Source organism: Notolepis coatsorum (assembly GCF_963971535.1).
Source record: "Notolepis coatsorum genome assembly, contig: SCAFFOLD_93, whole genome shotgun sequence".
In the NCBI taxonomy this organism is placed as follows: Eukaryota; Metazoa; Chordata; class Actinopteri; order Aulopiformes; family Paralepididae; genus Notolepis; species Notolepis coatsorum.
In genome coordinates, this window is record NW_028173116.1 from 691,506 (window position 1) to 716,200 (window position 24,695).

The 24,695-nt window shown below is 48.4% G+C and overlaps 1 protein-coding gene across 1 annotated transcript in view; it reads right to left on the reverse strand.

Annotated features, from left to right (window-relative positions):
- Positions 1 to 18,457: 18,457 nt before the first annotated feature.
- The window catches only part of LOC311247878 (man(5)GlcNAc(2)-PP-dolichol translocation protein RFT1-like), a gene marked incomplete at both ends in the record, with an annotated part of 43,849 nt that continues 37,611 nt past the window's right edge, over positions 18,458 to 24,695 (reverse strand). Inside the window, 2 exons of the mRNA XM_084338860.1 lie at positions 18,458 to 18,622; positions 24,100 to 24,349. Coding sequence (XP_084194986.1) covers positions 18,458 to 18,622; positions 24,100 to 24,349 — 415 coding nt within the window. The remainder of the gene's footprint in view (positions 18,623 to 24,099; positions 24,350 to 24,695) is intronic.

The window sequence follows — 24,695 nt, forward strand, 5'->3', positions numbered from 1 at the left end:
CCAAATTCTTTTATTCTACTTTTTCTATTTGGTTTCACTGTTTTTAACTGCTGTTTGTTGTTGTTGTCATTTATTTCTGATTTTGTTTTATTGTGTTTTTATATTAAGCTGTAGTGTAAAGCACCCTGTGCATTCGTGCTGTGAAGGGTGCTATATAAATAAAGGTCATTTTTGTGTAATTGTTTGATCATAATACAGGACTAAGGAACATGGTATTTTTTTATTTCAAATTATATATATAGGATTACAACGTCGATTCCTGAACGCAACCTCTTTGATATAGCTAGAGGAGAGATTACACCCATGCAGCCTCGAGTATCGTGTGCAGTGTAAACAAACATTGTTTATGAGAACACATCCAAAGGGAACACAGTTTCTTGAGTCTGGCGTTGTTGTACTTTATCTATTTAGTGTTACTTTTGGGAGTAGTGGGGGAGAAATGAATGAATGAAAACTTTATTGCAGAATGGGTACAATACTGTACAGCGCAATACACACAATTGTTAAGGGGATGCAGACCAGAGAAAGACTTTCGTCTTGTTTACATCAGGGTCCCCCATTTTCAATTCATATCGACATTTATGACATACACAACATACATGACATTAGGGATTAATAAGAACGAGCCGCCTCGGAAGAAGACGGCTGCTGCTGCTGAAACCACCGCCTCGCTGGCTCTTCCGCTTCACAGCGCGGCAGCGGGCGATAAGGGGGGCGTGCTAGCGCGCGGTCACGTGGGCTTAGTGGCCAATCAGAGGAACCCGGAAACCGAACTGCGTTGTATTTGGCATAGACGCTGTCGGTCCAGACTAATTGATTGATTGATTGAAAACTTTATTAACAGATTGCAGAATGGGTACAGTACAGTACAGCTCAATACACACAATTGTTAAGGGGATGCAGACCAGAGAAAGACTTTCGTCTTGTTTACATCAGGATCCCCCATTTTCAATTCATCAGGACATATATGACGTAGATTGATTGATTGAAAATGTTATTAACAGATTGCAGAATGGCTACAGTACAGTACAGCTCAATACATACAATTGTTAAGGGGATGCAGACCAGAGAAAGACTTTCGTCTTGTTTACATCAGGGTCCCCCATTTTCAATTCATCATATCAGACAGCAGCTTAACCTAAACTGAAGGGGGGCGCAGGACTTTCAGAATCTTCTCTGCACCTTTATGACTGAGGTATACTCAGTGAAAATAAACCTGAATCCATCTTATCCATTCAATATTAGACCATTAAACATGGACATCAGTTTCCCAAAGCTCGAAGCCAGAGAACAGATAGCAGCTCCTGTGTGATTTTATGATGACATCATCAAGAGAGTTCGCTGTCTTGTCGTGCGAGAGTGTCAATGATATTCTGCCTAAGAAGCACGCCATTGGCCGGCTATTTCAGTGGGAATTCTCCTCCTTGGGTACCATCGCTACAGCGCCGCCCAGGAGGATTGTGATTGGTTTAAGGAAATACAAACAAGCCAGAGTGTTTTTCCCCCACCACTATACCGGAAGGTTCAGCCAGACCCCTCTCTGGCGCTGGCAGGCACGGCACTAACATAGTGTAGTGTGGAGAGTGGCCATGTGAGACTACAGTCTGATAGATAGGGGCAGGTGCTGTGTTATGTATAGCAGTGTTTCCAAGCTGGGGTCCAGGGGAGTCCTCACCAGAATGAGGAATACTTTCGCAATTATTTTATTTACTAGAAGTTACCAATGACAGTGTGGGCCTACAGACGGAGTATTCAAATCATAGATTTCACTCTCTCCACTGAAATCTCAGAATATGCCATTTTGTAATTATGCATGAAATAATTATCTAAAAATAAAAAATAAACTTCTGCTATGGGGGTCCCTGGCTGGGACAATTTCTTTGTGAAGGAATGGGGGGAATGATTGATTGATTGATTGAAAACTTTATTAGCAGATTGCAGAATGGGTACAATACAGTATGGCTGATTGATTGATTGATTGAAAAGTTTATTAACAGATTGCAGAATGGGTACAGTACAGTACAGCTCAATACATACAATTGTTAAGGGGATGCAGACCAGAGAAAGACTTTCGTCTTGTTTACATCAGGGTCCCCCATTTTCAATTCATCATAACATATATGACATACATGACATACAGATAGACAGTACTGCTACATCTATACATTTATGACATATCAGATTTGCAAATACAGTACTGTTTGTGATACAAAAGTGTCCAGAAAAAGAGTGTATATACATTTGGCGTAGAAACTGTACATTGGAGGAGGTTGGGTGGGTGGGGTGGGATTGGGTGGGTGTGGGTGAGGGCTGTACATTGGAGGTGGGGGGGTGGGGGGGGGTTGGGTAGGGGACACACACACATTTTACACTGTACATTGGAATACTGACAAAGCCTTACTTGGTCATTTACTGTACAACTAGGTTAGGACATTTGTAGGGGCCAGTTTCGAATTGCAGTCTCACGTAGGTGTTTTTTGAGAGTGTTTTTGAAAGTGGGTAGTGATTCACATTCCTTTACAGCTTTGGGTAGGGCGTTCCACATTGATGTGGCATAATTGCGAAACGTGTTTAGTCCCTTGTTTGAGCCAAATCTGGGTTTTACATGATTTGTGGAGCTCCCTCTGGTGTTGTGATCGTGGTATTCACTGACCTTTGGGAAGTATTTTGACATGTACATGGGTACCTTGGTCGCGTAGTGTATCTTGTAGACCAGGCCCATTGCAAGTTGCTGTACTCTGTCGTCTACTCTAAGCCATCCTAGGTTGTCAAAGTGGGCAGGGGTGAGGTGGGTTCTAGGAGTCAGGTCAAGCAGTAGTCTGACTAGTTTGTTTTGTGATGTTTGTAATTTTGTTTTTAGTGCCTTTGAGGTGCTTTGGTACCATGAGGTGCAAGCATAGTCGTAGTACCCTTGAATGAGTGCTCCTGCCAGAGTCTTCAGGGTATTCTTGTTTACCAGAGAGGAGATCCGGTACAAGAATCGCGTTCGTTGGTTGACTTTTTTTATTACATTGGATGCCATTTTGTCACAGGAAAGATTAGCCTCTAGGATGGAACCCAGGTAGGTAATTTCATCTTTCCTTGTGATAATATTGTCACCCACTGTAACCGAGAAGCCGTCAGTCTTGCTGAATACTAACAACTGCTAAGAGGATGAAGACCATAAAAATACTTTTGTCTTGTTTACATAAGGGTCCTCCATTTCAATTCATCAAGACATTTATGACATACAAATATACAGTAATGTGTAAGAAAAATATATCAAAAAAATATATACATCCGAAGGGGAAGAAACTGTACATTGGAGGGGGTTGGGTGGGTGGGGGGGGGGGTGGTTTGACATTTACCGGAAAGCAATGTCACATCCTACCTGTGCAACGGTATAGGTTAAAGGGATGTCACATCTTACCTGTGCAACGGTATAGGTTAAAGGGATGTCACATCCTACCTGTGCAACGGTATAGGTTAAAGGGATGTCACATCTTACCTGTGCAACGGTATAGGTTAAAGGGATGTCACATCCTACCTGTGCAACGGTATAGGTTAAAGGGATGTCACATCTTACCTGTGCAACGGTATAGGTTAAGGTTATGTTTTGTCTGTCTGTGTTTGTTTGTTTGTTCGGGGTTATGTAGGTGTTTGCAACCTTCTTTTTTTCAGGGCGGTTTCTAATAATGTGTTCTGTGTATTGCTGTTTTGTGTCAGTGTAGTTGTTCTTCCCCCAATGACATGGGACAGATGGACCGAACCTCTCGGGATCTGCATGCTTCGATCCTTGCTTGGCTGCTTTGGTCCACAACCTGGGCCCCGTTCCCCGTACCTGGTTCAACTAAGTCGATCAAAAGTCCCATTAGCCAGATTCAATTAACCCGATGATTGAAATCAGGCTATCTCGGTTCCTCGAAGGCTGATCCGGTCGCGAACACTCTCGTTAATTCGAACCAGACTTGAGTACTCAGGATAATTGCGCGTGGCCGCCTCAGCTGAAAAGGCAGCAGATGTCGATCCCCGAAAACCATGATTTTCTAACGGGAAGATATCGCCGACAAGTTAAATGCATATCTATAGGCTAATTTTAAGTCCCTCATTACCCCAATCAATCACATTATATTTATTTAAATGTGCAATAACTACACAAAATAACACAATAATCAAGCAACCATAAAATTTATACATATAGCGCGTTTCATTTAGGAGGCTAATGTTCAACTCACCTAATGAGATGTCAAGTCAAGTCAAGAGTTTTAATTGTCACGGCATACAAGTATACAATGAAATGCGGGTGGTCTTGCCCGCGACGATGTGCGAACACCAGCTACTAGGACAGAGAGACTTCGGCTCAGCTTCTTCCCCCAGGCCATCAGAGCCTTGAACACTGAACTCTCCACACACAAGCACACATGAGAACACACACAACACACACACTGTACACGCTCACACACTGGCAGCCACTTTAACATGAGCAAACACACACTCATGCTGCACACGCTCACACTTATGGTCACTTTACAAAAGGAAAGGTCACTTTAAGAATAGTATAACTTGAGATTGTATAATATAGCATGTACAGAAAGACCCAGTGCCTCATCCGTAGCTAAGAGTGTATTGCACTACCACAGGACCTAGCATGTCCTACCATGCTCTGTAAATAACTCATGTACATATACCGATATGCCCTACTTTGATTACTTGTATTATTGCACAATGTCGTTCTATTGGATTCTATTATATATTACTATTGTATTATGCACATCGTTGCGGGCAAAAACACCCGCATTTCATTGTATACTTGTATGCCGTGACAAATAAAACTCTTGACTTGAATTGATGATGATGATGATGATGATGATGGTGATGATGGTGATGATGATGGTGATGATGATGATGATGGTGGTGGTGGTGATGATGATGATGGTGATGATGGTGATGATGATGATGATGATGATGGTGATGATGATGGTGATGATGATGATGATGATTGTTACGAAGGATCAGATTAAACCGAATATATATATTTATTGATTGATATATATTGCATGGTATTTGTATATCGTCTGATATCCCTTGTGTATTCTTTGTGCGTATACACGGAATATCCCTTTAACCTAGTACAGACCATAATATTTCGTTCTCCTATTGGACAGCGGTCCCCTAGGCGCTACTGCCATACCCCCAAGGCCTAGTTCAAAGTCACCGTCAAAGACATGCCTGGACGTGAACGGCTCTGCGCAAGAATACGAGACAGGAATAAGGCTGGTACTAGTTTGTTCACCTAACGTATAAATACGGCGCAGGTGAATACAGAAGTTAGTTAACCTAGTTCGAGTTACCCAAGTGAAGCCTCACCCACGATACAACGTGCGGTGAAGTAGGGCCCGTTTGGCCCCAAATAGAGCATTGAGACCGCGTGCGAATTGATAGCTGAAGTATCAGAGTTTAACGCTGTACCGTCGAGTTCGACCTATTCTATTAATTCAGTAATAGTCTATTTATGTATAGTGTATCGTGCGGCTACCGTTCTACAGTGACCAGCATCACCAACGTCTCCTCGTACCAGCTAGTGTGCTTATCCAGGCTGGGCAGCTTAACCTGGCGCCTTCACCCGAGGAGCCCTAGACGAGGACCGTGCGGACATGTACACTGGATAACCTACCCGACGACTACATAGCCCTTTCCGGCTGGATTATATTTGCTTTGGTCCTGTATCTGATGGAGCGGAGAATCGTCTACACCCACAATTGTGTGGGATTTACCCTGTGAGGAGCATCGTCGAGCCCACCTCTAGGACGCCCGAGGCTGGCTAGCTTTCTTCAATGCGGAGCTGCATACCGGAGAATAGCTGCTGCTTTCGTCTGCTGATCAAGGGAGTAATGTACCGCCTCCCGTAGCAGGAGCTTATTGAGTCCCCGTTGATCCAGACTTTCGTTACCGACAAATCCTCTCCCCTTGCTGGCCTACAACCGGAGGGACCCTACTAGTATCTCCCGCTGCCTTACTAGTGTACCATAGATATAATTCCTAAGATACAGGTGGTATTCATTATCTCCTGCGTAATATGATAATGGACTTACGTTATTGATTTACTCACGCACATTCTTCGCCTTATAAGCGCGACCCTACGTAAAGTATTGTTATATACTATCATTGCTGCTAATAAATATTATTATAACCCAGATTTGTGTGGAACCGTGTCATTGTGGAGGTGTTCATCATGATATACCTGTGTACTGTATGGCCAGTAGTAATGTACATAAGACAGTAGTGGTTTAATGATACCATACTTATTAATACAGTCAGGGAATTGTACCCCTCAGTTACAATGATGATGATGGTGGTGATAATGATGGTGATGGTGATGATGATGATGGTGATGATGATGGTGATGATGATTGTAACTGAGGGGTACAATTCCCTGACTGTATTGAGAGTATGGTATTATTAAACCACTACTTAGTTATGTACTTTAATTACTGGCCATACAGTACACGGTATATCTGGTGAACACCCACACAAGAATACGACAATGACACTAAAGTTCTCTTTGGAGGGATTTATTATTATAGCAACGGTAGGTTACAGAATGATAATTATGAATTGCGCTTATATGGCGAAGAACACTTAAGTAGGTCAAGAGCGTAAGTCCATGAGCATATTAAGATGGGTATAACTGACACCACCTGTAGCATAAGAATTACATAAGGCACACTCGTAGTCAGCTGGAGATACTAAGGGGGTTCCCTCCGGTTGTAAGCCAGCAGGGCAGAGGAATGTTCGGGAGCAAAAGTCTGGATCAACGAAGAATAAAGAAGCTCCAGCTACGGGAGGCGGTACATTACTCCCTTGATCGGCAGACAAAAGCAGCAGCTATAATCCAGTATGCGCGACAGCATGGATGAAAGCCAGCCAGCCTCTTCCTAGAGACGGGCTCGAGTGATGCTCCTCACGGGTAGATCCTACACAGCAGTGGGGTAGACGGTTCTCTGCTCCAGCAGCCACAGTACCAAAAGCAATATAATCCAGCCGGAAAAGGCTCTGCATTCGCCGGTGTAGATTCTCCTGTGCACGGTACTTCACATTAGTGTTGTCAAAAATATCGAAGTATCGATACAAATCGATACTGAATATTTAAAACGGCTTCAATACTCATTTCCCGAAGTACCGATACTTTCTGCAGTATCGGTACCAGCTGGCTTGCTCCCGCAAGTTGTTGACAGACAGACGCGCTGCCAGAGCCTTGCCCTTCCGCCTCCTCCTCCTCCTCGCTCAGAGCAACAGACACAAGCTGCTGCAGCCTCCTCGTTGGAAACGGGGTAGTTGTGTCGAGTTCATGCGTGTACTGGTGTAGTGGGCTCGGCTTGACGTTACTCCGTTTCCATGAAGTAATAGGTGGCCAGCTAGCAAGCATTAAGCTAACGGAGGAACGACAGCTAACGTTAGCTAATAATAGCGTTGTTTACAAACTGAAGACAGGGCTGCGCTGCCCGGCTGTGAGGGGGAGGAGGAAGAGAGAGAGAGAGAGAGATTTCTCCGGAGCTATGCTCGGAGCATTTATTAACGCAATGTTGTTGAAAATGTAACGTTAATAAATGCTCCGAGCATAGCTCCGGAGAAATCTCTCTCGCTCTCTCTCTCTCTCTCTCTCTCTCTCTCTCTCTTTCTCTCGCTCGCTCGCTCTCACTAACTAGAAAGGTGCGCTCAGTAGACCTAAAATCTCCAGCAGCCACTCTCTCTTTCTCTCTCTCTCTCTCTGATCTAAAGATAAACAAAGGGTTTTAAAAGTGTATTTATCTTCTCGTATAGTACCAGAGAGAAGCTGAGGAGAATCAACCAGCAACAAAAGCAAAATTTGTTAAAAAAAATAAAAATATTATAATAAAAAAAAAATTATTATAATTTTTTTTTGGTATTGAAAGTATCAAAAGTATCGATACTTTTCAAGGTATCGTATCGAAGTCGAAATTCCAGTATCGTGACAACACTACTTCACATTAACTAGGTCGAACTTGACGTTACTCCACTAAACTCTGACACTTTTACTATCCTATTCGCACATATTATAAGTGCTCTATTTAGACGCAAAGATTGCTCACTTCACTTGGTCGTTGACTCGTGGTGAAGGCTTTAACGTTTGGATAAGACGATACGTTACTTTGAACGAATGATGAACTGAACGAAGTGCTGCTGTTTATGACCTGCGCCGTATTTATACGTAAGGTGAATTATCTAGTGCCAACCTCAGTTCTGTCTCGTATTACTGCGCAAACCTGGACATGTTGAGACATGTCTTGGCGGTGGCTTTGAACTCGCCATTGGGGGTATGGTCGTTGGCGCCTAGGGGTCGCTGTCCAATAGGAGAACGAATATTATGGTCTGGCTTGTACCTAGGTAAAGGGATATTCCGTGTATATGTACAAAGAATATACAAGGGATATCAGACGATATACAAATATTATACAATATATCTCAAGTAATAAATATATATATTCGGTTTAATCTGACCCTTTGTAACAGCCGCCTCCTAATTAGTCCGCACCTAATTAGATAAGCAGAGACAGATTAACCGTCTTGTCCACTACTCAATGTCCGTTGTGAGGAGTAGGACAATTCACAAAGTCAGTGGGTCATGGTCGTCATCAAGGGAGTCAGGTAGCCTTGGCAACTCTATCAGCCTCGCCACGGGTCGGGTGTATGTCCGTCCCTGGACGAGAACTTCTGCCGCTCTGACCTTTCCGTCGGCACCAGTGATCACTTTGCTTACGCGGCCGGCCGGCCACGCAGCTCGGGGTAGTGACTGGTCTATGATCATGACGATTGTGTCCACTTTTAAGTTGTCCCTGTCCTTGACCCGCTTCTGACGGGCTGGACGGGATGGAGGGGGGGCTTAGGAGGAAGCGGGCCTGAGACTGGTTGATCTGTGCTTGGCTGTGCCTCCACATCCTCCGTCTGTTCCTCTTGTTTGGTCTGTACCCCGTCTGAGGAGGGGCCGGTTCCGGCCGCCCCATCAAGGAGTCGCTTGGTGTGCTGGGTTCGAGGTCAGCTACGTCTGGAGCGCAGCTGAGGGGGGTGGAGTTCCGAACTCCCTCTTGTGCCCACGGTTCTCTCACAGGCCTCTCGCCTAATGTCAATAGCCTCTCAACGGGCTGTACGAGAGAGTGGCCGGTGTCGCTCACCTTTGTGTGCAGGCAGCGTGTAGACGTGGGTTTACTGTCAAGTCCGTAGAGGGGGCCCTGGAGCGTCCACCCCAGTCGGGTCTGAACCGCGACTGGGCATCCTTTGGGTCCGATGTGGGCCGCCTCAATTGGGAGAATGAGGTCCGCGTGGTCGGAGCCCATGAGCAGGGTCGGTGTGGCGCCGTCGATAAGCGGCATAGGCAGTCTGCGCAGGTGCACGTACTTCGCCATCAGGTGTGGGATGGGGTAGGTGCACTGCGACAGGCCCATGTCGTGGCTGGTGAAGACGCCGGTAATACCATACTGCCTCTCGGGCTGGTCCACCGCTGCTATCTTGAAGGAGACACCCTCACCCTCCATGGTCCTCCGGTCTCTTCCGATGGTACGCATTGTCATTGTTCCCTTGGCACCCCGCAGACCCAGCTGGGCTGCGGCGGAAGCGAGGAGGAGAGTCTTTTCAGACCCATCGTCTAGGACGGCGTAAGTGTCCAGGACCTTGTCCTCGTAGCTCAGGAGCACTCTGACCACTTTGATGAGCACTCGGGGGGTCCCGCTATGCTGGTCTATATGGAGCACTCCTGTTGGTCGGTTGCCTTGGATCTTCTGGAGTGGTGCCGACTCGCGGTCGTCCGAGTAGCACCGTGACTCCCAGTGTCTGCTGTAGCAGTCGGTACACCAGGGGGCGGTCTGGTGGATCTTCGGTACTGGTGCCACCGCCTCGGCCTGGTACATTACCGTGACGGGCCCACTTTGTTGTCCTGGCGGACGCCTGTTGATGTCATGCAGGACCTCCAAGTGGGCGCCGCCGCACCTGCTGCACTTCTTCTTCAAACGGCACTCAGCTGCCATATGGCTGCGCGCGCAGCGGAAGCAGCGGCGGTGGTCTTTGATCCACTGACTCACCTCGTCCGTGGTCAGCTTCTTGAAAGTGTCACATTGATACAGCCGATGTTCCCCTTCACAGCACTGGCATTCAATCTTCCACTCCTCTTTCGTCGAGGGGGTGTTGTGGTTCTTGTGCCGCGCCACTGATTCGGCTTGGTGCATAACGGTCACCGACCGGCGGTCATCATTTGATCCCCGAGGTCCTGGTCTTGGGCTTGGTCCACTCCACACGAACGTGTCCAGTCGTAGGCTGCTGACTTCCCTGGCGAGGAAATCAGATAGGTCTAGGAGGGATGCCTCTGGGCCGTTGGGGTCGCGGTGGTCTCTCTGCCGCCGAAAGCGCTCTTGGTGGGCTGGAGGGAGCTTCTCTAATATCCGTTCTACATTAGAGTTAGCATACAGTTCATATATCCCTTTCTCCTTTTGGGACCCCAGCATCCCTACCAGGGACTGTACCTTGATAGAGAGGTCATCCAATGCTCTATTGTCTCTGGCTGGGGGGAGGCGGTCGACATCTCCCATTTCCTGTATCACGTAGTCCCATATGCGTCCACAGCGCTGGTCGAGGGCCACTAGAGCCGCGGAGCATGGGGCGCTTGAGTTGGAATATGCCAGCGCCACATCATGCGCTCTGGGCACCTTGAGATGCTTGAGGAGGATGGCACATTTGTACGACTCATCGGGGACGTCGGACATCATAGTCTCCAAGCACATCCGTAATTCCGTGTACTGTGCTCTATCCTCGCTCGTAAAGTCTGGGAACGTCGGTGTGCCAAGGTACGATGCCATGGATGGCTGGCACATCGGTGAGCGTTGGGGAAGAGGCCTCCTGGGCGAGTCTCCCCGTACGTGTTGTCGTGGGTTGGTACTTGGTGGGTACCAGGGGCCGGGTACCCAGGTGCTGTTCCTCGGTGCTGAGTGTACGTCAAACTCACCCGTGAGTTGGGTCGGGGGTTTGTAGTGCCGTGGCTCGGGGCTGACGTCGGGGCTGTACTGGGCCTCCTGGTCCAGAGTACGTTGCTGCTGGTCGGGGCTGTACTGGGCCTCCTCTTCCTCTTCCTCTTCCTCTGCTAGGTCCTGGAGTCTTCTAGTCAGTCTCTCGGCGACGTAGGCCGGTTCTTCCCGGTTGCTGGGTCTCGTATGGACCGGTCGGGGAGGGGGTTCGGAGACGTGGACAGGATCCTCCTGTTGGCCGGGTCCCGGGTCGCTTGGTCGGGTAGGGGAATGTGCCCTAGACCCTTGTCGTGATGATCTCCGGGAGCTCCGTGCGGAGAGAGGGGGTGTCGCCATGGCAATCAATTGTTCTACCATCTGCGCCTGCAGCCGGTCGCGCTCTGCCTCGCGCTGGGCATGGGCGGCGTCGCGCACTGCTTCGCGCTGGGCATTGGCGGCGTCGCGCTGTGCATTGGCGCTGGCATGGGCGGCGTCGCGCTGTGCATTGGCGGCGGCGCACTGTGCATCGGCGCGGCTTCTTTCAATGTTCTCTTCCGTCTGAAGGCGTCTGGTCTCCAGTCTTATGCGGTCGTCTTCACTCCTTTGTTGCGCCTGGAAGCGCTCTCGCTCGGTTGCAGCGTGTTCGCGCTCACTGAGGGCTTGCGCTTGGAGTTGCGCGTGAAGGCGCTCTCGTTGGTCTGCAGCTTGTTCGCGCTCGCTCGTCTGTTGCGCTTGAAGTCGATCGCGTTCACCCTGAAGTCGATCGCGTTCGGTGGAGGCTGCCAGGGTGGCGATGAATGCCTGCGCCAGCATCTTGTCCGCTTCGCTGGGGGAAGACACCGACGGAGGTGATCGGCTTCTGGCAGTGCTCGTTGGAGATCTGTTCTCTGGGCGCGCCTCGAGGTCCGTCTCCTGGGCGCACTTCTCTTCTGGTAGTGGGTCGGGTTCTGTCCCTGGAGCGCTTTCTTTATCCTGGAGCTCTCCGGGGACCGTCCCGTTGACGTTGTCTGGGGGTATAGTCATGTCATGTCCCCCCTGGTCCCCCCCGTGGGCTTGGTCAGTTTCGTTATAACCCACTGGGGTCTCTACTGGCAGGGTCGTCTGGTCGGTAGGATTTGACATGCTTTTACTATCCGCTTTATCCCTATTTAACGTCTGTATAAAGCTAGGTATTAGACTGACAGCGTATGCCTCTAGATAGGGAGGTGGCTGACGTCTGCGCTGCGGGCGTTCTAGCTCGGGAGAGCTGCTTGGGGAGTGTTCACCGCTGGCCATGGTTAATATCAATATTATATTTAGATATTACACTGATACCATCCGGCTCGAAGGACCAATTGTAACTGAGGGGTACAATTCCCTGACTGTATTGAGAGTATGGTATTATTAAACCACTACTTAGTTATGTACTTTAATTACTGGCCATACAGTACACGGTATATCTGGTGAACACCCACACAAGAATACGACAATGACACTAAAGTTCTCTTTGGAGGGATTTATTATTATAGCAACGGTAGGTTACAGAATGATAATTATGAATTGCGCTTATATGGCGAAGAACACTTAAGTAGGTCAAGAGCGTAAGTCCATGAGCATATTAAGATGGGTATAACTGACACCACCTGTAGCATAAGAATTACATAAGGCACACTCGTAGTCCGCTGGAGATACTAAGGGGGTTCCCTCCGGTTGTAAGCCAGCAGGGCAGAGGAATGTTCGGGAGCAAAAGTCTGGATCAACGAAGAATAAAGAAGCTCCAGCTACGGGAGGCGGTACATTACTCCCTTGATCGGCAGACAAAAGCAGCAGCTATAATCCAGTATGCGCGACAGCATGGATGAAAGCCAGCCAGCCTCTTCCTAGAGACGGGCTCGAGTGATGCTCCTCACGGGTAGATCCCACACAGCAGTGGGGTAGACGGTTCTCTGCTCCAGCAGCCACAGTACCAAAAGCAATATAATCCAGCCGGAAAAGGCTCTGCATTCGCCGGTGTAGATTCTCCTGTGCACGGTACTTCACATTAACTAGGTCGAACTTGACGTTACTCCACTAAACTCTGACACTTTTACTATCCTATTCGCACATATTATAAGTGCTCTATTTAGACGCAAAGATTGCTCACTTCACTTGGTCGTTGACTCGTGGTGAAGGCTTTAACGTTTGGATAAGACGATACGTTACTTTGAACGAATGATGAACTGAATGAACTGAACGAAGTGCTGCTGTTTCCACCTGCGCCGTATTTATACGTAAGGTGAATTATCTAGTGCCAACCTCAGTTCTGTCTCGTATTACTGCGCAAACCTGGACATGTTGAGACATGTCTTGGCGGTGGCTTTGAACTCGCCATTGGGGGTATGGTCGTTGGCGCCTAGGGGTCGCTGTCCAATAGGAGAACGAATATTATGGTCTGGCTTGTACCTAGGTAAAGGGATATTCCGTGTATATGTACAAAGAATATACAAGGGATATCAGACGATATACAAATATTATACAATATATCTCAAGTAATAAATATATATATTCGGTTTAATCTGACCCTTTGTAACAATGATGGTGATGATGATGGTCCTCTGTCACTAGGTCCATTTTACATTCTCTATTTTGTTCTATTTTCTACTCTTTATTGACCTTAAATAAAAGCGCTGTATAACTCATCTAACCATGGCCCTCAGAAGAATAACGCAGATATGACACAGGCTATTGACTCACTCCTGCAGCAAGAGTATATATATATATATATAACGGTAGTGACATCGTCACCTTAAACTTTGATGCCCTGAGGGAGTTTCGAACCCATGGTCTGCCGCACCACGGTTTGACAGCACAGCCCACTATACCAAGAGGTGAATTCACTGCTTTGCAACGTGTCTATGTGTCTTTTAAGGGAGAGAGTAAGTTTAACCCATAGTACCATAGCAGAGCAGACTACAGAGAGTGGCCCGTTCAGCCGAACGCACAATTGGAGGGGGGCTTCCCACTCTCCAGGACATTTACAACAAGTGGTGCAGGGGTAAGGTAAAGATAATTATCAAAGACTCCAGCCACCCAAACAACTGCCTCTTTGAACTGCTGCGGTCAGGCAAGCGATACCGGAGTCTCAAGGCAAGCACAGAGAGACTCAGAAGGAGCTTCTATCCTCAGGCCATCAGAATGCTAAATGACAATAACACTATGTATCCACATGCACACACACTTTAAACAGACAACTCACTGCAGCACCCACTCTACACACTTTAGAACACCTAAACACACTTTATATTTATTGGTAAAGAATTTGCACTACAAGCCATATTAAACCGAATATATATATTTATTACTTGAGATATATTGTATAATATTTGTATATCGTCTGATATCCCTTGTATATTCTTTGTACATATACACGGAATATCCCTTGCTCAATAACCCTTAGTGTAAATTGTACCTAAATTGTACCTCATCCCATTTCTGCTTTGCACTGTATAGTATATTGTATATTAGTATATTGTATTGTAACTCAGTTACTTCTACTCTGCATGTTCCGGTGTGTGTGCTAAACTAACCGCTGTGTGTACCACTAAAAACATTGAGTGTCGTTGCATGCCGAATAAAGACCTCTGCAACAGGTCCTGCATTATTATTATTATTATTATTATTATTATTATTATTATTATTGTACATTGTATATATGTATATACTGAACACTTTTGTCCATGTACTTGACTTGTATTTTATACTTGCTATACTTATTTTATACTTTTTTTTTTTGATCCACTTTTTCTCCATTTTCTATATTTTCTCCCATCCCATTTTCGTATCGTCCAATTCAACCCTCCCCTGTCACGGACGCTGTTTCTTGCCTCCCACAAGCCGACTGCAATGTGGACTAAGTCATACATAGCACAAGTCCCCTCCGGTACTTGAGGTAACAGCAGTCGCATCTTTTCACCTGTGCAGCTCGATCTCTCAGTGGCGAGGAGTAACTCGTGGGAGGCTCACGCTGTCTCCGACACTTCCTGATTCTACTGCGCAGGCGCACCAACCGACCTGTAGGAGTCGCTGTCCACAACGCCCGATCCCCACCCATCAGCTTCCCACCCCCTAATACTGCCAATTGTATTAGTATGAACGACCAGCCAAGCTGATAGCAATGCGGAGAGCTGGGCTCGAACCCAGCGTCTCCTGCATTGGTGGTGAGCGCCTTGCCCACTGCACCACCTAGCCGCCTGCCTTATCTCTTATCTCTTAAAAGAAAGGTCTTTAAGCTTTGAACAGTGAATACCACGATCACAACACCAGAGGGAGCTCCACAAATCATGTTAAACCCAGATTCGGCTCAAATAAGGGACTAAACACGTTTCGCAATTATGCCACATCAATGTGGAACGCCCTACCCAAAGCTGTAAAGGAATGTGGATAACTACCCACTTTCAAAACCTCTCTCAAGGGACACCTACGGGAGACTGCAATTCAACACTGGCCCCTGTAAATATCCTAACCCAACCCCCTCCAATGTACAGTCATTTACCTAGTATGGTTTTGTCAATAGTCCAATGTACAATTTTGTTTGTTTGTACAGTGTCTCCCCCCCCCCCCCCCCTCAATGTACAGTTTTGCCAATGTACAGTCATTTTTACCTAGTATGGTTTTGTCAATAGTCCAATGTACAATTTTGTTTGTTTGTACAGTGTCTCCCCCCCCCCCCTCAATGTACAGTTTTGCTTGTTTATACAGTGTGCCCCCCCCCCCCCCCCCAACCACCTCCAATGTAGATTACCCAGTATGGTTGTCAATATCCCAGTGTACCCAACCCCCCCCACCCAACCTCCTCCAATGTACAGTTTCTACGTCAAATGTATATACTCCCTTTTCCTGACTCCTTCTGTATCACAAACAGTACTGTATTTGCAAATCTGGTATGTCATAAATGTATAGATGTAGCAGTACTGACTATCTGTATGTCATGTATGTCATATATGTCCTGATGAATTGAAAATGGGGGACCCTGATGTAAACAAGACGAAAGTCTTTCTCTGGTCTGCATCCCCTTAACAATTGTGTGTATTGAGCTGTACTGTATTGTACCCATTCTGCAATCTGTTAATAAAGTTTTCAATCAATCAATCAATCAGGATGCAGACCTGAGAAAGACTTTCGTCTTGTTTCCATCAGGGTCCTCCATTTTCAATTCATCATATCTATATCTATCTATTGACTCGTGTCAATCTTCCATGTTTTCGCTATAGTGTCTGCCTTATGTCTCTGATCTGGTTGAGTTTATTTTCTAGACTATGTTTACATGAATTTCATTCATGTATGTTTATGGACAATGGGATGGGAGTGGAACTTTGTACAAGCCCTTTTTTAAATAATGTGCTAAATAAATAAACTAAAACTAGGCGTGTGTGCATGTGTGGGTGGGGTATTATATTGATTATAATCATATTTATATGAATTCTTACCGTATATATATATATATCAATATCTGTCTGTACATCTTTACACATGATTGATTGATTGAAAAGTTTATTGCAGATTGCAGAATGGGTACAGTACAGTACAGCTCAATACATACAATTGTTAAGGGGATGCAGACCAGAGAAAGACTTTCGTCTTGTTTACATCAGGGTCCCCCATTTTCAATTCATCATAACATATATGACATACAGATAGACAGTACTGCTACATCTATACATTTATGACATACCAGATTTGCAAATACAGTACTGTTTGTGATACAAAAAGTGTCCAGAAAAAGAGTGTATATACATTTGACGTAGAAACTGTACATTGGAGGAGGTTGGGTAGGTGGGGTGGGGTTGGGTGGGTGGGGGGGCTGTACATTGGGGGTGGGGGGGGGTTGGGTAGGGGGGGGGGGCACTGTACACTGTACATTGGAATACTGACAAAGCCATACTTGGTAATTTACTGTACAACTGGGTTAGGACATTTGTAGGGGCCAGTTTCGAATTGCAGTCTCCCGTAGGTGTTCTTTGAGAGTGTTTTTGAAAGTGGGTAGTGATTCACATTCCTTTACAGCTTTGGGTAGGGTGTTCCACATTGCTGTGGCATAATTGCAAAATGTGTTTAGTCCCTTGTTTGAGCCGAATCTGGGTTTAACATGATTTGTGGAGCTCCCTCTGGTGTTGTGGTCGTGGTATTCACTGACCTTTGGGAAGTATTTTGACATGTACATGGGTACCTTGGTCGTGTAGTGTATCTTGTAGACCAGGCCCATTGCAAGTTGCTGTACTCTGTTGTCTACTCTAAGCCATCCTAGGTTGTCAAAGTGGGCAGGGGTGAGGTGGGTTCTAGGAGTAAGGTCAAGCAGTAGTCTGACTAGTTTGTTTTGTGATGTTTGTAATCTTGTTTTTAGCGCCTTTGAGGTGCTTTGGTACCATGAGGTGCAAGCATAGTCGTAGTACCCTTGAATGAGTGCTCCTGCCAGAGTCTTCAGGGTATTCTTGTTTACCAGCGAGGAGATCCGGTACAAGAATCGAGTTCGTTGGTTGACTTTTTTTATTACATTGGATGCCATTTTGTCACAGGAAAGATTAGGTCATGCTGGCGTTGTTGAAAAGTAGCGTCCTCTGAATGAACCTCTTTTTTGCTGGTGGTGTTCCATTCATCTTGCAGTTTCGAGTAACTCAAGGCTGGTCTCAGAGCCACGTTTATACTGTACCTGCCAGGTGATGGGCCCGACCCCCACTCATGCCACTCCAAAGGCACCAATTTGCATCCCTATGGGTGAAGCTCGTTGTCCAGAATGTACGGAATGTAGACGGTATCGATTGGCTCAGGCTGCCTGACTGCCTGTTATACACAGGACTGCTCGAACGTTTTTTGTTCTCCCCTCCAAATCAAATTAAATGATTTTCCAAAATAATCTCGCGGTCTACTTGAAACCAGCGCGCGATCGACTGGTTGGGCACCACTGGCATAGGGACATAGAAGAAAAACTGCACATTGTATAGGAGTGTACATAGGATCCAGTGCCTTTAAGCAATTTATTAACATGTCTATTTACCATGTCTATTCTAGTTATCTTTTTATTATTACTATTACTACTCCACTAAAATGTATTATAACAGAGTGTTATTATAAAGTGTTAACGACTTCTGAGTTAAGTCCTGCATTATTATATTATATTATTATTATTATTATTATTATTATTCATAACTCCAGACAGGTCTGAAGAACCCTAATTATACACATGTCAAAACGTTCCTTTGTCTTCAGAAACAACAATGACACACTTGATAATCAAATACATCCAAGTAGAGATGGTCCAGCATGACACACACACGCACGCACACAAAGTTCATTGCACCAATTGTCCTCCGTCTACTTTGAGACATAACCCTAAAAGTATCCAACATTGTCCTCCAAGTCTCCAGTGTCTCCACTGTTTGAAGGACCCACTTGTCCGTCTTCCACAGGGATTTAAGTTTGTTTCTTGGTGTATCTTGTCCGTCTTCCACAGGGATTTATGCTTGTTTCTTGGTGTATCGAGGCAACAGCTGAGTCCTCACAAACTGGACGAGCTGGGTCTCTGTCAGGAGGACGGTGAGGAGGACACAGAGGAGACACACCGCACCCACAGCCACGTGGACCAGTCTCAGCAGCCACCCACTGTCGCAACAGAACAGACCCTGAGACAGAGACAGAGAGGAGACAGGAGACGTACAGGAGACAGGAGACAGAGACAGGAGACAGAGACAGAGTAGAGACAGGAGACAGAGACAGAGTAGAGACAGAGACAGAGTAGAGACAGGAGACAGAGTAGAGACAGGAGACAGAGAGGAGACAGGAGACGTACAGGAGACAGAGACAGAGACAGGAGACAGGAGACAGAGTAGAGACAGGAGACAGAGACAGAGTAGAGACAGGAGACAGAGAGGAGACAGGAGACGTACAGGAGACAGGAGACAGAGACAGGAGACAGAGACAGGAGACAGGAGAGAGAGTAGAGACAGGAGACAGAGACAGAGTAGAGACAGAGTAGAGACAGGAGACAGAGACAGAGTAGAGACAGGAGACAGAGACAGAGTAGAGACAGAGACATGAGACAGAGACATGAGACAGAGTAGAGACAGAGACATGAGACAGAGACATGAGACAGAGTAGAGACAGAGACATGAGACAGAGACAGGAGACAGAGAGGAGACAGAGTAGAGACAGAGACAGGAGACAGGAGAGAGAGTAGAGACAGGAGACAGAGACAGAGTAGAGACAGGAGAGAGAGACAGAGACAGGAGACAGGAGAGAGAGTAGAGACAGGAGACAGAGACAGAGTAGAGACAGAGACAGAGTAGAGACAGGAGACAGAGACAGAGTAGAGACAGAGACATGAGACAGAGACAGGAGACAGAGACAGAGACAAGAGACAGGAGACAGGAAGAAAATCGTCAATCAATCTCTAGCATATATGATGAAGATGGCTCTTTGATTTGTGATCAACTTCAAATCAATCAAGCATTCACAAAATGTTATAGCACACTGTATAAATCAGAATGTTGTACGAGTGAAGAGGAAATGGAAAACATTTTCAGAGATATAAATCTCCCAACCCTCTCTGAAGAAGAAAGGGAATCACTGGATGCACCTATCCTGGAAAATTTAATTAAATCGGCTATCAAATCCCTCTCAGCCGGTAAAACGCCGGGTGATGATGGCTATACAAGTACATTTCTTAAGTGTTTCCAAGTCACTCTTACACTACTTCTAATATTGCTGTTTAATGATATAGTGGCCAATCAATCCATGTCGCTAACCATGCGGCAAGCTACTTTTTCATTGATTCAAAAACCTGGCAAGGATCACTTGCAAATGCGTAATTTCAGACCTTTGAGTATTTTAAATAATGATTATAAGCTGTTTGCGAAGGTCCTTGCAGGGCGATTGGAAAATGTTATAGCCTCATTGATTCATATTGATCAGGCTGGCTTTGTACAGGGTCGCCTAGCTGCAAATAACACGAGGAGGCTAATGCATGTCATGTCAAGGGTGGGGCCTCCCATCATCCAGTGATGGCAATATCGCTGGATGCTGAGAAAGCCTTTGATCGAGTGGAGTGGAAATATCTGTTTTATGTACTTACTAAATACTGTTTTGGACCGGTTGTCATGAACTGGATAAAGGCACTTTACCATGAACCGGTTACGTCAGTCAGAACAAATGGTATAAGGTCTAATCCATTCCATCTCCATCGATCTACCCGCCAAGGATGTCCGGTTTCACCGCACATTTTTATTCTTTCCCTCGAACCACTTGCCTGTGCTATACGTGCTCATAAGGAAATCAGTGGTATTCGTATTGGTAGTTGTGAGTATAAGGCCAGCCTGTTTGCTGATGACATATTATTAACACTAACAAATCCTAGCCATTCCATATCTCAAGTGCTAAAGCTTATAGATACATTTGGTAATTTTTCGGGCTATAAAGTGAATTATAGTAAAAGTGAAGTTATTCCACTTAACAACCTAACTTTTCAATCACATCTGGGTTCTGCTCCTTTCAATTGGAAGCCAAAAGGAATTAAATACCTGGGAATTAAAATCCGATCTCCCATTAAAAAAAAGGTTGAGGGGGCGGCTAGGTGGCGCAGTGGGCAAGGTGCTCGCCACCAACGCAGGAGATGCAGGGTTCTAGCCCAGCTCTCGGCGTTGCTACCAGCTTGGCTGGTCGTTCATACTAATACAATTGGCAGTATTAGGGGGTGGGAAGCTGGTGGGTGGGGATCGGACGTTGCTGACAGCGCCTCCTACAGGTCGGTTGGTGCGCCTGCGCAGCAGAATCAGGAAGCAACGGGGGCGGCGTGTCCCTCCCACGCAGACCCTCGCCGCTGAGAGATTGCGCTGTGCAGGTGAAAAGATGCGCCGGCTGCCTCCTCGAGTACCGGAGGGGACACGTGATGCAAGGCTTCATCCACATTGCAGCCGACCAGTGGGAGGCGTGGCCTAACAGCGTTCGAGACAGGGGAGGGGAGAATTGGACAATACGGAAATTGGGGACGGGAGAAAAATAGAAAATGGGGAGAAAAAGTAGATAAAAAAAAAAGAAAAGAAAAAATGGTTGAGGTAAATACATCGGACCTTTTAAAGAAAATAAAGGAGGACATCAAAAGATGGACAGTCTTGCCTTTATCCCTAGGGGGCAGATCTGATATTATAAAAATGAATTTGTTACCAAGGCTAGCTTTTTTGATGTCCTCTATACCGTTAAAGTTCCCTCCTAGTTGGTTCAAAGAAATAAACAAACTATTTTCTGGCTTCCTATGGAACAACAGAAAACCTAGAATCAGCCATAACAAACGTATAAAACTGAGAAGTAGTGGAGGAATAGGACTACCAGATATCCACCAGTATTACATAGCATATAACTCAAGATACCCCTTACAGTGGGCTTACAATAGTGTGAGACAGATTGGCAGCTGGGAATGGCTTGAAGAACAAATTATAGAAGAACATAACAAAGATCTATCTCTTTCAATGTTTTTTTTTATCTACCTTTTCTCCCCATTTTTTCTATTTTTCTCCCGTCCCCAATTCCGTATTGTCCAATTGTCAGAGAGGGCGGTGAGGACCCTGACCCTGAAGACACAGACCTCAGAGAGGGTGGTGAGGAGGGCCCCCTGACCCCTGACCCTGAAGACACAGACCTCAGAGAGGGTGGTGAGGAGGGCCCCCTGACCCCTGACCCTGAAGACACAGACCTCAGAGAGGGCGGTGAGGAGGGCCCCCTGACCCCTGACCCTGAAGACACAGACCTCAGAGAGGGTGGTGAGGAGGGCCCCCTGACCCTGACCCCTGACCCTGAAGACACAGACCTCAGAGAGGGTGGTGAGGAGGGCCCCCTGACCCCTGACCCTGAAGACACAGACCTCAGAGAGGGTGGTGAGGAGGGCCCCCTGACCCCTGACCCTGAAGACACAGACCTCAGAGAGGGCGGTGAGGAGGGCCCCCTGACCCCTGACCCTGAAGACACAGACCTCAGAGAGGGTGGTGAGGAGGGACCCCTGACCCCTGACCCTGAAGACACAGACCTCAGAGAGGGCGGTGAGGAGGGCCCCCTGACCCCTGACCCTGAAGACACAGACCTCAGAGAGGGTGGTGAGGAGGGCCCCCTGACCCCTGACCCTGAAGACACAGACCTCAGAGAGGGTGGTGAGGAGGGCCCCCTGACCCCTGACCCTGAAGACACAGACCTCAGAGAGGGTGGTGAGGAGGGCCCCCTGACCCCTGACCCTGAAGACACAGACCTCAGAGAGGGTGGTGAGGAGGGCCCCCTGACCCCTGACCCTGAAGACACAGACCTCAGAGAGGGCGGTGAGGAGGGCCCCCTGACCCCTGACCCTGAAGACACAGACCTCAGAGAGGGTGGTGAGGAGGGCCCCCTGACCCCTGACCCTGAAGACACAGACCTCAGAGAGGGTGGTGAGGAGGGCCCCCTGACCCCTGACCCTGAAGACACAGACCTCAGAGAGGGCGGTGAGGAGGGCCCCCTGACCCCTGACCCTGAAGACACAGACCTCAGAGAGGGTGGTGAGGAGGGCCCCCTGACCCCTGACCCCTGACCCTGAAGACACAGACCTCAGAGAGGGCGGTGAGGAGGGCCCCCTGACCCCTGACCCTGAAGACACAGACCTCAGAGAGGGTGGTGAGGAGGGCCCCCTGACCCCTGACCCTGAAGACACAGACCTCAGAGAGGGTGGTGAGGAGGGCCCCCTGACCCCTGACCCTGAAGACACAGACCTCAGAGAGGGTGGTGAGGAGGGCCCCCTGACCCCTGACCCTGAAGACACAGACCTCAGAGAGGGTGGTGAGGAGGGCCCCCTGACCCCTGACCCTGAAGACACAGACCTCAGAGAGGGTGGTGAGGAGGGCCCCCTGACCCCTGACCCTGAAGACACAGACCTCAGAGAGGGTGGTGAGGAGGGCCCCCTGACCCCTGACCCTGACCCTGAAGACACAGACCTCAGAGAGGGTGGTGAGGAGGGCCCCCTGACCCCTGACCCTGAAGACACAGACCTCAGAGAGGGTGGTGAGGAGGGCCCCCTGACCCCTGACCCTGAAGACACAGACCTCAGAGAGGGTGGTGAGGAGGGCCCCCTGACCCCTGACCCCTGACCCTGAAGACACAGACCTCAGAGAGGGTGGTGAGGAGGGCCCCCTGACCCCTGACCCTGAAGACACAGACCTCAGAGAGGGTGGTGAGGAGGGCCCCCTGACCCCTGACCCTGAAGACACAGACCTCAGAGAGGGTGGTGAGGAGGGCCCCCTGACCCCTGACCCTGAAGACACAGACCTCAGAGAGGGTGGTGAGGAGGGCCCCCTGACCCCTGACCCTGAAGACACAGACCTCAGAGAGGGTGGTGAGGAGGGCCCCCTGACCCCTGACCCTGAAGACACAGACCTCAGAGAGGGTGGTGAGGAGGGCCCCCTGACCCCTGACCCTGAAGACACAGACCTCAGAGAGGGCGGTGAGGAGGGCCCCCTGACCCCTGACCCTGAAGACACAGACCTCAGAGAGGGTGGTGAGGAGGGCCCCCTGACCCCTGACCCTGAAGACACAGACCTCAGAGAGGGTGGTGAGGAGGGCCCCCTGACCCCTGACCCCTGACCCTGAAGACACAGACCTCAGAGAGGGTGGTGAGGAGGGCCCCCTGACCCCTGACCCTGAAGACACAGACCTCAGAGAGGGTGGTGAGGAGGGCCCCCTGACCCCTGACCCTGAAGACACAGACCTCAGAGAGGGTGGTGAGGAGGGCCCCCTGACCCCTGACCCTGAAGACACAGACCTCAGAGAGGGTGGTGAGGAGGGCCCCCTGACCCCTGACCCTGAAGACACAGACCTCAGAGAGGGCGGTGAGGAGGGCCCCCTGACCCCTGACCCCTGACCCTGAAGACACAGACCTCAGAGAGGGTGGTGAGGAGGGCCCCCTGACCCCTGACCCTGAAGACACAGACCTCAGAGAGGGTGGTGAGGAGGGCCCCCTAACCCTGACCCTGAAGACACAGACCTCAGAGAGGGCGGTGAGGAGGGCCCCCTGACCCCTGACCCTGAAGACACAGACCTCAGAGAGGGTGGTGAGGAGGGCCCCCTGACCCCTGACCCTGAAGACACAGACCTCAGAGAGGGCGGTGAGGAGGGCGCTCAGGCCCAGCGCCAGCAGCAGGATGGGGGAGGGACGCAGGCTCCTCAGGGGCCTCCAGGGGCTGCGGTGGAAGTAGTGCTGGATGTAGAGCAGGCTGTGCAGGATGCGGAGGCCCATGTTGAGACAGTTGGCCAGGATGAAGCCCACGCTGCCAGCCCAGGCCGTCAGCGTGTAGGAGAGGAGCAGGAAGGAGGCGGACAGGGCCAGCATCACCAGGTTATACCTGCAGGGGTCAGAGGTCAGGGGTCAGCATCACCAGGTTATACCTGCAGGGGTCAGAGGTCAGGGGTCAGCATCACCAGGTTATACCTGCAGGGGTCAGAGGTCAGGGGTCAGCATCACCAGGTTATACCTGCAGGGGTCAGAGGTCAGGGGTCAGCATCACCAGGTTATACCTGCAGGGAGAACAGGGGTCAGCATCACCAGGTTATACCTGCAGGGAGAACAGGGGTCAGCATCACCAGGTTATACCTGCAGGGAGAACAGGGGTCAGGGGTCAGCATCACCAGGTTATACCTGCAGGGAGAACAGGGGTCAGGGGTCAGCATCACCAGGTTATACCTGCAGGG